This window comes from Oncorhynchus mykiss, chromosome 9, assembly GCF_013265735.2.
Source record: "Oncorhynchus mykiss isolate Arlee chromosome 9, USDA_OmykA_1.1, whole genome shotgun sequence".
Classification (NCBI taxonomy): Eukaryota; Metazoa; Chordata; class Actinopteri; order Salmoniformes; family Salmonidae; genus Oncorhynchus; species Oncorhynchus mykiss.
The window spans coordinates 33,654,847-33,672,599 of NC_048573.1; the positions used below are offsets into that span (position 1 = coordinate 33,654,847).

Consider the following 17,753-nt stretch of genomic DNA (forward strand, 5'->3'; position numbering starts at 1 on the left):
CTTTCACAAAGCTGTCTGCACAGATCATTTTGTTCCCTTGGAAATAGCAGGAAACGTAAAATAGAATGGAATTTGTAATGGCTTCCTATCTGCAAGGAGAGCTACACTGCTTAATAATTTGCTTACTGACCGTGTGTGTGTGGGGGTGGGGGGGATTCTTTGTACTGCAATGTGCGTGGAACAAGACAGTCTTGTAGTCCTGTCATACCAACTGCTTCCAGTGTACTATGTCAACATCTTGTCAACAAATAGATACAGTATGTCAACTCTATTCCCTGTCTGTTGGAAGCAGAAGTGACAGATTGTTGACGACTACCCCTGTGTGTGTTTTTTGTTGTTTCAATTTCATTCTAAAGCGGATTCTGTCGTACTGCAACTACTGTATACTGTACAGCACCAGTCAAAAGTTTGAACACACCTACATTCAAGGGTTTTTTGTTATTTTTACTATTTCTATATTGTAGAATAATAGTAAAGACATCAAAACTACGATATAACACACATGGAATCATGTAGTAATCCAAAAAATGTTAAGCATATCAAAATATATTTATATTTTAGATTCTTCAAAGTAGCCACCCTTTGGCTTTATTACATTTTTGCACACTCTTGGAATCTCTCAACCAGCTTCATAAGGAATGCTTTTCAAACAGTCTTGAAGGAGTTCCCACATATGCTGAGCACTGCTTTTCCTTCACTATGCGGTCCAACTCATCCCAAACCATCTCAATTGGGTTAAAGTCAGGGGAATGTTGAGGCCAGGTTATCTGATGAAGCACTCCATCACTCTCCTTCATTGTCATGTTGAAAAACAAATTATGGTCCCACTAAGCGCAAACCGGTTGGGATGGTGTATCGCTGCAGAATGCTGTGGTAGCCATGCTGTTTAAGTCTGCCTTGAATTCTAAATAAATCACAGACCGTGTAACCAGTAAAGCACCCCAGCACCATCACACCTCCTCCTCCATGCTTCACGGTGGGAACCACACATGCGGAGATCCTCCATTCAGCTATTCTGTGTCTCCTAAAGAGATGGCGGTTGGAACCAAAAATCTCAAATTTGGACTTATCAGACCAAAGGACAGATTTCAAATGTCTAATGTCCATTGCTCATGTTTCTTGGCCCAAGCAAGTCTCTTCTTCTCATTGGTGTCCTTTAGTAGTGGTTTCTTTGCAGCAATTCGACCATGAAGGCCTGATTCACGCAGTCTCCTCTGAACAGTTGACGTTGAGATGTGTCTGTTACTTGAACTCTGTGAAGTATTTATTTAGGCTGCACTAAAAGAAACTTTCAAAGTTATTGACATTTTCCGGATTGACTGACCTTCATGCCTTAAAGCAGAGACAGACTGTCGTTTATCTTTGCTTATTTGAGCTGTTCTTGCCATAACATGGACTTGGTCTTTTACCAAATAGGACTATCTTCTGTATACCACCAATACACAACTGATTGGCTCAAATGCTTTGAGCAGGAAAGAAATTCCACAAATTAACTTTTAACAAGGCACACATGTTAATTGAAATGCATTCCAGGTTACTACTTCATGAAACTGGTTGATAAAATGCCAATGAGTAGGTGTTTCAAACTTTTGACGGGTACTGTATGTTTAGTGTAACTATCGGTAGCGTAACACTTTACATGAGCCTTTTGTCTTATTAAGGGCTACATAATTATGACATAATACTGATACAATTGATGTCCTAAACATTTATGACAGCTGATGTTAGCTTATGACAACTGACAATACATTTCCTTGACACAAACCATTGCCTATCGGCAAAATATTCTGCACACATTCGGAGTGGAAGTTGTTTCGGTGAATTAGCTCAATTGAGCTCTTCTAATACACCTTACACTACTCAGTATCTTCAACAGCTTTGAAAACGGCCACATTAATATTCTGTATGACTAATGTGCAGGAAACGTAAGGAGAAAACGAAAGCAACTCATTGACTTTGATGGTCATACAAACTTTGATGGAGTGGCAGATTCGGTTCTCCCATGAGATTTCTGTATACTTTAGGTCTCGTCCTGTATGTATGGTGCATATAAATGAGGTTTTACTCCCTATAATCTCGTTTCTTGCTGCTAGAGGAGAGATTTTGGCTTTCCTCTTTTGTAGAATGTTCAATGACAAATGTCCTTGAAAAAAAACTGGTGTGTAGGCTACTGAAATTCCCTATTGACAAAACCTAAAAGGGAAGGTATTCAGAATTGGGGTACAGCCTCTACCTAACAAAGCCAAAGGCCTACACAAAACACAAAGGCAACATGTCCCCACAACCATTTTGGACAGGTGTTATTGGTCATTCCCCTTTTAGACTTTTTATAGTCAGGACTATTACTCCAGTCATTTTCCCGTGCCACATCTGATTCGAGTCCCGTCCCCGTCCGATTTTAAAAATGGTGTCTACTATGCCTTTGAGTTATTGTATGCACTGCCAAGGTTAACTCACTGTTGAACTGAAGGAGTAATAGTCCGTCTTACAATGGCAGGATGAGAAACATCGACCTCACTGTGTGTTGTATAAATCAATTCAAATCAAATGTTACATGTCACATGCGCCGAATAAAACAGCTGTAGACCTTACAGTGAAATGCTCACTTACAAGCCACTTAACCAACAATGCAGTTTTAAGAAAAACATGTGTTAAGTAAAAAATAGATAAGTAAAAAAATCTAAAATAAAAGTAACAAATAATTAAAGAGCAGCAGTAAAATAACAGTAGCGAGGCTATATACAGGGGGTACCGGTACAGAGTCAATGTGCGGGTGCACTGTTTAGTCGAGGTAATCGAGGTAATATGTACATGCAGGTAGAGTTAAAGTGACTAGGGGTCTATGTCACATCAAAAAATCAGGGCCACACATTCCTTCTTAGTTGGTTTTACGGAAAGTTCTCAAGGACATCTTCATTATGGCGAGTTCATACACACATACACATGCACATAGATAGCCTACACAACTATACACTCAAACACTCACAAACACATGCACACACAACTCAGGCCACAGACTTCATTTCTCGAATACCGTGTTGCAGGTGTCCAGAACCTTCAGTAAGTTAATTAGCCTGCGGTCCTCTGCTTGCTACAAACTGCGACCAGATGGGGACCGTATGATGCTTTGGCTGACCTATTTTTCTTACTTGGCTTCATCTCCTGTCCAGCATGTGTGATTGAGATGGTTTTACTTTTGAACTGAGGAAATGTGCATCCGTCTCGAAGAACGGGCACCTTGTGCTATTCCTAATGCACAGATGTGATAACCTAAAGCTGAACACTGCTTCATTGATGCTGCGCATAGACCTGGTGATGTATCACACAGCTCTGATGTGAAATGTAGGGCTGCGGTGTGGTGTTGGATAGCCTTAGTACACACTCTTTCACAGCAGAGCAATCATCTCAGTCAGTCGGGAGTTAGCTGACTTGCTCGCCTTCTAATGGGGACAGGATATGAGTCATGGTCATTATGAATAGGCCATTAGCACATGAGCACACCCTGTGGCCCTCGATGTCCACACAGCCGTTTATAGCTTGTAAACGACAGAACAAGGGACACTAGGTTAAATGTCAATGTTTCTCTCACAGGGGTTTATGTACTGTTGGCCCAACCAACCACAGGCCTTTAATGGTTGAATCTTAAAATAAAAAGGGCATGTGTAATTCATTTATTTGCACAAATATGTACTCAATATAAAAACTAACACATTCATTTTCAATTTCTCCTTCCTTCTGTCTTCCTGCAGGTAGTGCAGGCACGTCGGTTATGTTTAATAAAAACGGTGACGCCCCGGGACGCTACGACCTGTTCCAGTTCCAGATGACCAACTCCAGTGTTCCTGAATACAGGCCCATCGGACAGTGGGTGGAGACACTCCAACTCAGGGTAAGTTTAAGGCCTGTAATCTTGGCTGTGACCAAGGACACATGGTCCAAGAATCCTTAGCATACTTATAATGGCCTTATTTGATTATATTTATGATCAATAGAGATACATTTAATTAATTTTAGAAAAATGTAAGTGGATAATAGGTCGAATCTACCACACAACCAAAGCTGATTTTTGAAGGTTCTGGAGGCAGAATGCAAAACAGGAAAAAGTCGATGCACACTTCCAGTCAAATGCACATTTCTTTAAATAGTATCAAAGCTTTCAGTCAGTCGACTTTCATCAGAGCATGCTTTGATGAATGCTCTGATGAAGGTCGACTGGCTGAAAGCTCAGCTACTATTTAAAGCAATTTGCATCAGACTGAAAGTGTGCAGAGACTTTTTCCATTTTATCAGAGAAATGTAAGTTCAAACGAGGCACTTGAGAAAATGGTGATTGATTGGCCACTAATTAGTACACAACTTGTTTAGGAAGAGCAATGTCAAATCAAATTGAGGAATTAGCCTGTAGTCCTAAGAATGTTGCTGTTGCTTTTTGGCAAGACAACGATAAGTTGTCCATGACGGAAAAAGACTGACACCTGTCTAATGAAATATGTTTGTCAAGAAATATTGAGGAGACAGATTGATTATGTCATCTCTGATGAAGAGCTGCATCAAAATGTGTCTAAAAGTGGCCTAAATCCTCCCTGACAACAACAAACCCAACAAACCACCCCTCCTCCCAAAAAAATAAATTATCCGTATCAGTCCAAGGTGACAAATCTTGCTTTGTGGTCTCCATAGCAACAGTGGTGTTGGTCTCATTACTGTTTCCAGCCGGAGAGTCAGTGTTTAATCAGGAACTGTTCCAGGGAGTAACATTGTCCACGTAACAAATCACAGCCCCTGCACAGATAACTGATAGCAGATGACAATCCACTGAGACAGCGTTGAAACAACACATTTGTCATGCAGGACATGAGAGAGCAGCATGTACAGGAATACTCACACACTGTAGTCGTTGTAGGTTTTGGCTTGCACTAAGGTATTTTTTGGTTGTGTAATATCTTAAAGCCTCAGGACAGACTTTAATGTGATTATTATCAGAGCAATTTACATAATCATTGGTTTTTGGGAGCCAGACATGTGGGGAAAATTATACAAGTTGTGATGTGGGATGACAAAGAGTTCTTCAAGATGACTTCAAATCAAAAAGTATTTGTCACATGCGCCGAATACCTAGATAGACCTTACAGTCAAATTATTACTTACAAGCCCTTAACCAACAATGCATTTTTTTTAGAAATACCCCCCAAAAAGTAAGAGATAAGAGCAACAAATAATTATAGAGCAGCAGTAAATAACAATATTGGGGCTATATACAGGGAGTACCAGTACAGAGTCAATGTGAGGTGGCACCGGTGTCGAGGTAATTGAGGTAATATGTACATGTTAGTAGAGTTATTAAAGTGACTATGTATAGATAATAACATAGAGTAGCAGCATCGTAGAAGGGGGAGGGGGGAAATGCAAATAGTCTGGGTAGCCATTTCATTAGATGTTCAGTCTTATGGCTTGTGGGTAGAAGCTGTTTAGAAGCCTCTTGGACCTAGACTGGCGCTCCGGTACTGCTTGCCGTGCGGTAGCAGAGAGAACAGTCTATGACTAGGGTGGCTGGAGTCTTTGAGGTCCTTCCTCTGACATCGCCTGGTATAGAGGTCCTGGCCGGCAGGAAGCTTGGCCCCAGTGATGTACTGGGCCATTCGCACTACCCTCTGTAGTGCCTTGCGTTCGGAGGCCGAACAGTTGCCATACCAGGCAGTGATGCAGCCCGTTAGGATGCTCTCGATGGTGCAGCTGTAAAATCTTTTGAGGATCTGAGGAACCATGCCAAATCTTTTCAGTCTTTTTTCAGTCTTTTCAGTCTTCACGACTGTCTTGGTGTGCTTGGACCATATTAGTTTATTGGTGATGTGGACGCCAAGGAACTTGAAGCTCTCCACCTGCTCCACTACATCCCTGGTTGAAGACAATGGGGGTGTGCTCAGTCCTCCATTGAATCCCGGGAACATATTCCAGTCTGTGCTATCAAAACAGTCCTGTAGTTTAGCATCCGCTTCATCTGACCACATTTTTATTGACCGAGTCACTGGTGCTTCCTTCTTTAATTTTTGCTTGTAATCAGGAATTATGGTCAGATTTGCCAAATGAAGGGCGAGGGAGAGCTTTGTTACGCGTCTCTGTGTGTGGAGTAAAGGTGGTCTAGAGTTTTTTCCACTCTGGTTGCACATTTGACGTGCTGATATAAAATAGGTCAAACTGATTTAAGCTTCCCTGCATTAAAGTCCCCGGCCACTAGGAACACCGCCTCTGGATTATAGCGTTTTCCTGTTTTCTTTGGCGGTATACAGCTCATTGAGTGCAGTTTTAGTACCAGCATCGCTCTGTGGTTGTATGTAGACAGCTACGAAAAATACAGATGAAAACTCTCTAGGTAGATAGTGTGGTCTACTGCGTATCATGAGATACTCTACCTCAGGCGAGAAAAACCTTGAGACTTCCTTAGATATCGTGCACAAGCTGTTGTTTACAAATATGCATAGGCTCTCGCCCCGTTACCAGAGGCTGCTGTTCTATCCTGCCGAAAGAGTGTATAACCCGCCAGCTGTATAACATTAATGTCGTCGTTCAGCCACGACTCGTTGAAACATAAGATATTACAGTTTTTAATGTCCCGTTGGTAAGATATACGTGCTTTCAGTTCGTCCCATTTATTTTCCAGGGATTGAACGTTAGCTAACAGTACTGATTGCAAAGGCAGGTTAGCCACTCGTCATCTGATCCTCACAAGGCACCCCGATCTCTTTCATCGAAATCTCAGTTTCTTTCTCCAGCGAATGACGGGGATGAGGGCCTGTTCGGGTGTTTGGAGTATATCCTTCCCGTCCGACTCATTAAAGAAAAATTCTTCATCCAGTTCGAGGTGAGTAATCGCTGGTCTGATGTCCAGAATCTCTTTTGGTCATAAGAGACGGTAGCAGCAACATTATGTACAAAATAAGTTACAAGCGATGCGAAAAAACAAACAAAATAGCAAAGTTTCTAGGGCAGGCGTTCCGCTAGCGGACTCCTCGACAACATTCCGCTGAAAAGGCAGCACGCGAAATTAAAAAATATTTTTGGGAAATATGTAACGTTCACACATTAACAAGTCCAATACAGCAAATGAAAGATAAACTTCTTGTTAGCCTTTTTGGGACAGGGGGCAGCATTTTCACTTTTGGATGAATAGCGTGCCCAGAGTGAACTGCCTCCTACTCTGTCCCAGATGCTAATATATGCATATTATTAGTAGTATTGGATAGAAAACACTCTGAAGTTTCTAAAACTGTTTGAATTATGTCTGTGAGTATAACAGAACTCATATGGCAGGCAAAAACCTGAGAAAAAATCCAACCCGGAAGTGGGACATCTGAGGTTTGTAGTTTTTCAACTCAGCCCCCATTGAAGATACAGGGTGATATCAGTTATGTTTCACTTCCCAAGGCTTCCACTAGATGTCAACAGTATTTAGAACCTGTTTTGAGGATTCTACTCTAAAGCAGGGGCTCATAAGGGCTCTTTGAGTGAGTGGTCTGGCAGAGTGCCATCGCCTCGGTCTGGCGCGCTCACGTGAAAGGTAGCTACGTTCCACTTCATTTGTACAGACAAAGGAATTGTCCGGTTGGAACATTAATTAAATGTTATGTTAAAAAATTCCTAAAGATGATTCCGTACTGAGGTTGGCATGTTTCTACGGGCTGTAATGGAACTTTTTAAACTTTTCGTCCGACGTTCGGCGCGACCTGAACCCGCTTTTGGATTTGTTTACTAAACGCCATAACAAAAGAAGATATTTGGACATAACTGATGGACATTATCGAACAAATTAAAACATTTATGGTGGAACTGGGATTCCTGGGAGTGCATTCTGATGAAGATCATCAAAGGTAAGTGAATATTTAAAATGCTATTTCTGAGTAATGTTGACTACCCAATATGGCGGGTATCTTTTTGGCAGCTTTGTTGTCTAAAGGCTTTACTCATATTATTGCATGGTTTGCTTTCTCCGTAAAGTTTTTTTGAAATCTGACACAGCGGTTACATTAAGGAGAAGTTTATCTAAAGTTCCATGTATAATAGTGGTATCTTTATCAATGTTTATTATGAGTATTTCTGTAAATTGATGTGGCTCTCCGCAAAATATCACCGCATGTTTTATAACTACTGAACATAACATGCCAATGTAAACTCAGATGTTTTGATATAAATATGAACTTTATCAAACAAAACATACATGTATTGTGTAACATTAAGTCCTATGAGTGTTATCTGATGAAGATCAAAGGTTAGTGATTAATTTTATCTCTATTTCTGCTTTTTGTGACTCCTCTCTTTCGCTGGAAAAAATGCCTGTGTTTTTATGTGGCTTGGTGGTGACTTAACAATTGTCTGTGGTGCTATCGCTGTAAATCCTTTTTGAAATCAGACACTGTGGCTGGATTAAAGAGACTTTTATTTTTTAAATGGTGTAAAATAGTTGTATGCTTGAGGAATTTTAATTATGAGATTTTTGTTGTTTCGAATTTGGCGCCCTGCACTTTCACTGGCTGTTGCGGGGGGGTTCCGCTAGCGGAACGGGGATCCGGGTTAATCTACCCATCGTGTCCGATTTCAAAAATGCTTTACAGCGAAAGCACATCATATGTTAGATTTTATGTAAAAATATATGTCATATGTTAGATCACCGCCAAGTCAAAAAACACACTGCCATTTTTCCAGCCAAAGATAGGAGTCACAAAAAGCAGAAATATAGATACAATTAATCACTAACCTTTGATGATCTTCATCCGATAACACTCATAGGACATCATGTTACACAATACATGTATGTTTTGTTCGATAATGTGCATATATATATCCAAAAATCTCAGTTTACATTGATGCGTTACGTGCAGTAATGTTATGATTCCAAAACATCCGGTGACTTTGCAGAAATACTCTATAAACATTGATAAAAGATACAAGTGTTATTCACAGAATTAAAGATAGACTTCTCCTTAATGCAACCGCTGTGTCAGATGTCAAAAAAACTTTACGGAAAAAGCATAATCTGAGAACGGCGCTCAGAGCCCAATCCAGCCAGAGAAATATCCGCCATGTTGGAGTCAACAGAAGTTAGAAATAACACTATAAATATTCACTTACCTTTGATGATCTTCATCAGAAGGCACTCCCAGGAATCCCAGTTCGACAATAAATGACTGATTTGTTCCATAAAGTCCATCATTTATGTCCAAATAGCCACTTGTTGTTAGCGTGTTCAGCCCAGTAATCCATCTTCATGAGACGCGAGCACTTCATCCAGACAAAAACTCGAAAAGTTCCGTCACAACCTTAGATTTCCCACTTCCTGGGTGGATATTTCTCAGGTTTTCACCTGCCATATGAGTTCAGTTATACTCACAGACATCATTCAAACAGTTTTAGAAACTTCAGAGTGTTTTCTATTCAATACTAATAATAATATGCATATATTAGCATCTGGCACAGAGTAGGAGGCAGTTCATTCTTGGCACGCTATTCATCCAAAAGTGAAAATGATGCCCCCTGTCCAAAAAAGGTTTTAAGAGCCAATAAAACAGCAGCGATCCCCTCCGGCGTCATCATGATAAGTGTTGAGGCTCAGTATCTTTTATGTAATTCAGTAACCTTCTATACATTCTCTTTGTAGTCGACTCCACATCTTTGTGACAATATATCAATTCTGAAGAGAAATTCCCCCTTTAAAACTGTTGTAAAATTGACATTTTTAAGGTGGTAAATCTGATTCTCCTAAACTAATCCCATTTTTCATACCTCTCTGGCTTCTGCTGTCATGTACTGTCATGTTGTGTCTTGTTTCTGTCCTTTCTCTTCACCCTGTCTCCCTCTGCTGGTCGTGTTAGGTTACCTTTTCTCCCCCTCTTTCCCCCAGCTGTCCCTTGTCTTCTCTGACTACCTCGTTCACCCCTTTTCCCACCTGTTCCCTTTTTCCCTCTGATTAGGTCTCTATATCTCTCTCTCTTTCTGCTCCTGTCTTTGTCGGATTCTTGTTTGTGTTAGTCATGCCTGAACCAGACTATCGTCATGTTTGCTGCAACCTTGTCCTGTCCTGTCGGAATCTGCCGGTCCATCTGAGCCTACCTATGTTTGGTTATTAAAGAAGCTCTGTTTACATTAATTCGCTTTTGGGTCCTCATTCACGCACCGTAACAGAAGAATCCGACCAAGAATGGACCCAGCGACTTCGGATCCTCTCCACTCAGCCGTCGAGATCCAGGGAGCGATGCTAGGCAGACACGAGCAGGAATTGTCTGCTGCTCGACATGCCGTTGAGACCCTGGCCACCCAAGTCTCCAACCTCACAGAACAGGTTCACCATCTCCGCCTCGATCCACCGGCCACTTCCAGGGCTTTCGAATCTCCGGAGCCCAGAATCAATAACCCGCCGTGTTACTCTGGGGAGCCCACTGAATGCCGCTCGTTCCTCACCCAGTGTGATATTGTGTTTTCTCTCCAGCCCAACACTTACTCCAGGAGCACTGCTCGTGTCGCCTACGTCATATCTCTCCTTACTGGACGGGCTCGTGAGTGGGGCACGGCAATCTGGGAGGCAAGGGCTGAGTGTACTAACCAGTATCAGGACTTTAAGGAAGAGATGATACGGGTTTTTGATCGATCTGTTTTTGGGGAGGAGGCTTCCAGGGCCCTGTCTTCCCTATGTCAAGGTAATCGATCCATAACAGACTACTCTATTGAGTTTCGCACTCTTGCTGCCTCCAGTGGCTGGAACGAGCCGGCTTTGCTCGCTCGTTTTCTGGAGGGTCTCCGCGCAGAGGTTAAGGATGAGATTCTCTCCCGGGAGGTTCCTTCCAGCGTGGATTCCTTGATTGAACTCGCTATTCGCATTGAGCGACGGGTTGATCTTCGTCACCGAGCTCGTGGAAAGGAGCTTGCGTTCTCCGTTGCCCCCCTCTCCGCATCACTACCATCTTCCTCTGCCGGCTCGGGTGCTGAGCCTATGCAGCTGGGAGGTATCCGCATCTCGACTAAGGAGAGGGAACGGAGAATCACCAACCGCCTCTGTCTCTATTGCGGTTCTGCTGGTCATTTTGTCACTTCATGTCCAGTAAAAGCCAGAGCTCATCAGTAAGCGGAGGGCTACTGGTGAGCGCTACTACTCCTGTCTCTCCTTCAAGATCCTGCACTACCTTGTCGGTCCATCTACGCTGGACCGGTTCGTCAGCTTCCTGCAGTGCCTTAATAGACTCTGGGGCGGAGGGCTGTTTTATGGACGAGACCTGGGCTCGGGAACATGACATTCCTCTCAGACAGTTAAGGGAGTCCACGGCCTTGTTCGCCCTGGATGGTAGTCCTCTCCCCAGGATTCAGCGTGAGACGCTACCTTTAACCCTCACTGTTTCTGGTAATCATAGCGAAACCATTTCTTTTTTAATTTTTCGTTCACCTTTTACACCTGTTGTTTTGGGCCATCCCTGGCTAGTTTGTCATAATCCTTCTATTAATTGGTCTAGTAATTCTATCCTCTCCTGGAACGTCTCTTGTCATGTGAAATGTTTAATGTCTGCTATCCCTCCTGTTTCCTCTGTCTCTTCTTCACAGGAGGAGCCTGGTGATTTGACAGAGGTGCCGGAGGAATATCACGATCTGCGCACGGTGTTCAGTCGGTCCAGGGCCACCTCTCTTCCTCCACACCGGTCGTATGATTGTAGTATTGATCTCCTTCCGGGAACCACTCCCCCCCGGGGTAGACTATACTCTCTGTCGGCTCCCGAACGTAAGGCTCTCGAAGATTATTTGTCTGTAGCTCTTGACGCCGGTACCATAGTCCCCTCCTCCTCTCCCGCCGGAGCGGGGTTTTTTTTTGTTAAGAAGAAGGACGGGTCCCTGCGCCCCTGCATAGATTATCGAGGGCTGAATGACATAACAGTGAAGAATCGTTATCCGCTTCCTCTTATGTCTTCAGCCTTCGAGATCCTGCAGGGAGCCAGGTTTTTCACTAAGTTGGACCTTCGTAACGCTTACCATCTCGTGCGCATCAGGGAGGGGGACGAGTGGAAGACGGCGTTTAACACTCCGTTAGGGCACTTTGAATACCGGGTTCTTCCTTTCGGCCTCGCTAACGCTCCAGCTGTCTTTCAGGCATTAGTCAATGATGTCCTGAGAGACATGCTGAACATCTTTGTTTTCGTTTACCTTGACGATATCCTGATTTTTTCACCGTCACTCCAGATTCATGTTCAGCACGTTCGACGTGTCCTCCAGCGCCTTTTAGAGAACTGTCTTTTTGTGAAGGCTGAGAAGTGCTCTTTTCATGCCTCCTCCGTCACATTTCTCGGTTCTGTTATTTCCGCTGAAGGCATTAAGATGGATCCCGCTAAGGTCCAAGCTGTCATTGATTGGCCCGTCCCTAAGTCACGCGTCGAGCTGCAGCGCTTTCTCGGCTTCGCGAACTTCTATCGTAGTTTCATCCGTAATTTCGGTCAGGTGGCAGCTCCTCTCACAGCCCTTACTTCTGTCAAGACGTGCTTTAGGTGGTCCGTTTCCGCCCAGGGAGCTTTTGATCTCCTCAAGAATCGTTTTACATCCGCACCTATCCTTGTTACACCTGACGTCACTAGACAGTTCGTTGTCGAGGTTGACGCGTCAGAGGTGGGCGTGGGAGCCATTCTTTCTCAGCGCTCCCTCTCTGACGACAAGGTCCACCCTTGCGCGTATTTTTCTCATCGCCTGTCGCCGTCGGAACGTAACTATGATGTGGGAAACCGCGAACTGCTCGCCATCCGCTTAGCCCTAGGCGAATGGCGACAGTGGTTGGAGGGGGCGACCGTTCCTTTTGTCGTTTGGACTGACCATAGGAACCTTGAGTACATCCGTTCTGCCAAACGACGTAATGCGCGTCAGGCGCGCTGGGCGCTGTTTTTCGCTCGTTTCGAGTTCGTGATTTCTTATCGTCCGGGCTCTAAGAACACCAAGCCTGATGCTTTATCTCGTCTCTTCAGTTCTTCAGTAGCCTCCACTGACCCCGAGGGGATTCTCCCTGAGGGGCGTGTTGTCGGGTTGACTGTCTGGGGAATTGAGAGGCAGGTAAAGCAAGCACTCACTCAAACAACGTCGCCGCGCGCCTGTCCTAGGAACCTTCTTTTCGTTCCCGTTCCTACTCGTCTGGCCGTTCTTCAGTGGGCTCACTCTGCCAAGTTAGCCGGCCACCCTGGCGTTCGGGGTACGCTTGCTTCCATTCGCCAGCGTTTTTGGTGGCCCACCCGGGAGCATGACACGCGTCGCTTCGTGGCTGCTTGTTCGGTCTGCACGCAGACTAAGTCCGGTAACTCCCCTCCTGCCGGCCGTCTCAGGCCGCTTCCCATTCCCTCTCGACCGTGGTCTCACATCGCCTTAGATTTTGTCACCGGACTGCCTTCGTCAGCGGGGAAGACTGTTATTCTTACGGTTGTCGACAGGTTCTCTAAGGCGGCTCATTTTATCCCCCTTGCTAAGCTTCCTTCTGCTAAAGAGACGGCACAAATCATCATCGAGAATGTTTTCAGAATTCATGGCCTTCCGTCAGACGTCGTTTCGGACAGAGGTCCGCAATTCACGTCTCAATTTTGGAGGGAGTTTTGCCGTTTGATTGGGGCTTCCGTCAGTCTCTCTTCCGGCTTTCACCCCCAGTCTAACGGTCAAGCAGAACAAGCCAATCAGACTATTGGTCGCATCTTACGCAGTCTTTCTTTTCGCAACCCTGCGTCTTGGTCAGAACAGCTCCCCTGGGCAGAATACGCCCACAACTCGCTTCCTTCGTCTGCGACCGGGCTATCTCCTTTTCAGAGTAGCCTCGGGTACCAGCCTCCGCTGTTCTCATCTCAGTTCGCCGAGTCCAGCGTCCCCTCCGCTCAGGCTTTTGTCCAACGTTGCGAGCGCACCTGGAAGAGGGTCAGGTCTGCACTTTGCCGTTATAGGGCGCAGACTGTGAGAGCTGCTAATAAGCGTAGAACTAAGAGTCCAAGATATTGTCGCGGTCAGAGAGTTTGGCTCTCCACTCAGAACCTTCCCCTTAAGACCGCTTCTCGCAAGTTGACCCCGCGGTTCATTGGTCCGTTCCGTATTTCTCAAATCATTAACCCTGTCGCAGTGCGACTTCTTCTGCCGCGATATCTTCGTCGCGTCCACCCGGTCTTCCATGTCTCCTGTGTCAAGCCCGTTCTTCGCGCCCCCGCTCGTCTTCCCCCCCCCCCCCCCCCCATCCTTGTCGAGGGCGCACCCATCTACAGGGTCCGTAGGATTTTGGACATGCGTCCTCGGGGCCGTGGTCATCAGTACCTAGTAGATTGGGAGGGGTACGGTCCTGAGGAGAGGAGTTGGGTTCCCTCTCGGGACGTGCTGGACCGTGCGCTGATCGATGATTTCCTCCGTTGCCGCCAGGCTTCCTCCTCGAGTGCGCCAGGAGGCGCTCGGTGAGTGGGGGGGTACTGTCATGTACTGTCATGTTGTGTCTTGTTTCTGTCCTTTCTCTTCACCCTGTCTCCCTCTGCTGGTCGTGTTAGGTTACCTTTTCTCCCCCTCTTTCCCCCAGCTGTCCCTTGTCTTCTCTGACTACCTCGTTCACCCCTTTTCCCACCTGTTCCCTTTTTCCCTCTGATTAGGTCTCTATATCTCTCTCTCTTTCTGCTCCTGTCTTTGTCGGATTCTTGTTTGTGTTAGTCATGCCTGAACCAGACTATCGTCATGTTTGCTGCAACCTTGTCCTGTCCTGTCGGAATCTGCCGGTCCATCTGAGCCTACCTATGTTTGGTTATTAAAGAAGCTCTGTTTACATTAATTCGCTTTTGGGTCCTCATTCACGCACCGTAACATCTGCACTCTTTATTTCATTGTTTCTCTCTTTTAATTGTATTTAATAAAAATGCAAGTGCTGTCTCCATGGTGATATCAATTACTCTTGAATACGGAATAGGACACTTGAAAGTATATTGGCTTATTTTTGTTATTCTTAGCAGTCTTATGATTGGAAATACGAAAAAGAATTGATGAAAGAGATATTTTATTCTCCACTGCAACAACTCAGTGGAGGTTATATTAAGTGTAATTTAGAGTATTGTGCTTGCTGCAGTAGTAGCGAGTTAGCCAGTAAGACATGGTGTGACACAAGACATGTACCTCATCCTGTATGCACACACCAAGTCCAGGCCCATTTGCCTGTCAGGTAGATGTAAACCGCTTCATCCCTATCGACTAGCCCTCTTATCTGAAGTGCTACCTCCACTGCTTATCTCCCTCTCACCCCGTGGCCTGTGTCCTCTCTCTTTCTCTCAGCTCGAGGAGATGCAGTGGCCAGTAGGGGAGCCGGGTGTCCCTATCTCTGTGTGCAGTCTGCCCTGTAAGACAGGTGAGAGGAAGAAGAGGGTAAAGGGCATGCCATGCTGCTGGCACTGTGAGCTGTGTGATGGCTACCAGTACCAATACGATGAGACCTTGTGCCGCTTGTGCTCCTACGACATGAGGCCTGACCCAAACCGGACAACCTGCCAACCTATCCCCATCGTCAAGCTGGAGTGGCACTCCCCCTGGGCAGTCATTCCCGTCTTCCTTGCCATGCTGGGCATCATCGCCACCATCTTCGTCATGGCAACGTTCGTACGCTACAATGACACACCTATTGTGCGGGCATCGGGCCGCGAGCTGAGCTATGTGCTGCTGACGGGCATATTCCTGTGCTACATCATCACCTTCCTGATGATCGCCAAGCCCGATGTGGGCGTGTGCTCCTTCCGGAGAATCTTCTTGGGCCTGGGGATGAGCATCAGCTACGCCGCACTGCTCACCAAGACCAACCGCATCTACCGGATCTTTGAGCAGGGCAAGCAGACGGTGACCGCCCCACGTTTCATCAGCCCCACCTCCCAGATCGCTATCACCTCCTCCCTCATCTGCCTGCAGCTGCTGGGCGTGCTCATCTGGTTCGCCGTGGACCCGCCCAACACAGTCATCGACTACGACGAGCAAAAGACCATGAACCCCAACCTGGCGCGAGGCGTGCTGAAGTGTGACATCACGGACCTGCAGATGATCTGTTCGCTGGGCTACAGCATCCTTCTGATGGTCACATGTACCATCTATGCCATCAAAACCCGGGACGTGCCAGAGGACTTCAACGAGGCCAAGCCCATCGGCTTCACCATGTACACCACATGTATTGTGTGGCTGGCCTTCATCCCCATCTTCTTTGGCACGGCCCAATCTGCAGAGAAGGTGAGTCATCCCTCTCCCTCCCTCCGCCTGCGCTGCTTCCGCTCCTTCCAGCCTGTGTTTTATCTCATACAAACACACACACTGACACTGACACACACATAGAGATGCAAAAACAGACACACATAAGAAAACGCACACACACAGTGGCTGTGTGTGTTCAAGACTCATTTTCTTTTGATTTCAAATTCACATGGCTTAGATGTGCATAAAAAACCCACACATGGACCGCAGGAGACGTAAATAGGCATTGTAAAGGGGAGGGGGGCATTCTAAGAAGATGAATGCTGTGAGATGCCTGAGGAGAGCATGGAAAAGAGAGGGGTAGTAATTATCTTAGCTCTTACGCCTGGGGCTCAACACTATTATGCCTCATCCTGTGGAGGAAGAGGAGGTGGAGGAGGAGGTGGTGGAGGAGGAGAAGAAAAAGGGGATAAGTCGTCTGACTCAAGACATTCCATTCCTTGACAAGGTGCACTTTAGAAATGCACTTGACATCAGCAGTTACTCCTGACCCCCTATGCTAGTCATTGCTTATCTGAACAGTATTGGTCAGAATACAGACGCATTTATCTGCTCTATTCATGAGTTTCGTGTGATGCTTGGCAGGCCTTGTGTACATGATGTAGCTGAGTGGATGTTTTCCACTGACAGAATATCGACGTCGACAGGAAAGTGTTACTCCTAACCTTTTAAAAGAGCCACACTGTTCAATATCCTTCCTGCTAGGTTACGGAAAGAGAGAGATCACATTATTTTCCTCATCAATTTGCCTCTGATTTCATAGATAAATTACACTCTCAGAAGCGATTAGGAGTTCATTATGTTACGCCCAGTGACTAGAGAGCCTGTAACGTGTTTATCTATCTTCATGCAGTTAACTCTTACAGAACACTGGCTATCGTCTTACATACTCCTAAGCCACAAAGAAAGTGCTAGCCTCTTGATGCAAGGTTATTTGTAGGCCCACTCCTGTGGCCTTCAGCAGATAGGGAGGAGTGGTGTTTACAAGGACCCCTCCATTACCCCTTAAGTGTTTGTGTGTGTGTGTGTGTGTGTGTGTGTGTGTGTGTGTGTGTGTGTGTGTGTGTGTGTTTGTGTGTACATGTACATATCTTTGTGTGTTTGCTTTGCGGACAGGGATTGTTTGCTGTATTTGACCAGGCTCCTTATCTCAAAATTACCTTGCACTTGTTGCTTTCGACTGAAAAGGCCCCGTTTGTTTTAGATTTATCTTAAACATTCAGGGACTCCGATTATCTAAAGATGTGTCGCAACATGGTGGGGATACGATACCAGGCAACTCCTAATATTGAGCCTAAGATTGTGATATCCAGTTGACCTTATGTTATTGTATCTTGCTTTGATCGCACAGCTAAAGTTCTATTGCGTATTGACTGAATTCTCTACAGCTCCGCGCCAACCCGATGCCTGCCCTTGTTTTTCCGCACCTGTGCTTACCCGACACCCAAGCCCATGTTGTGTGAAGCCATGTACACACGGCAACAAAATATCACACAGTGGTCTTTGCC

At 45.4% G+C, this 17,753-nt stretch overlaps 1 protein-coding gene across 1 annotated transcript in view; it reads left to right on the forward strand.

Moving 5' to 3' along the window:
* The window catches only part of LOC110531945 (metabotropic glutamate receptor 7), a 136,861-nt gene that overhangs the window by 105,676 nt on the left and 13,432 nt on the right, over window positions 1–17,753 (forward strand). Inside the window, exons 7-8 of the mRNA XM_021615472.2 lie at window positions 3,750–3,889; window positions 15,289–16,224. Of these exons, the coding sequence (XP_021471147.2) occupies window positions 3,750–3,889; window positions 15,289–16,224 (1,076 nt within the window). The remainder of the gene's footprint in view (window positions 1–3,749; window positions 3,890–15,288; window positions 16,225–17,753) is intronic.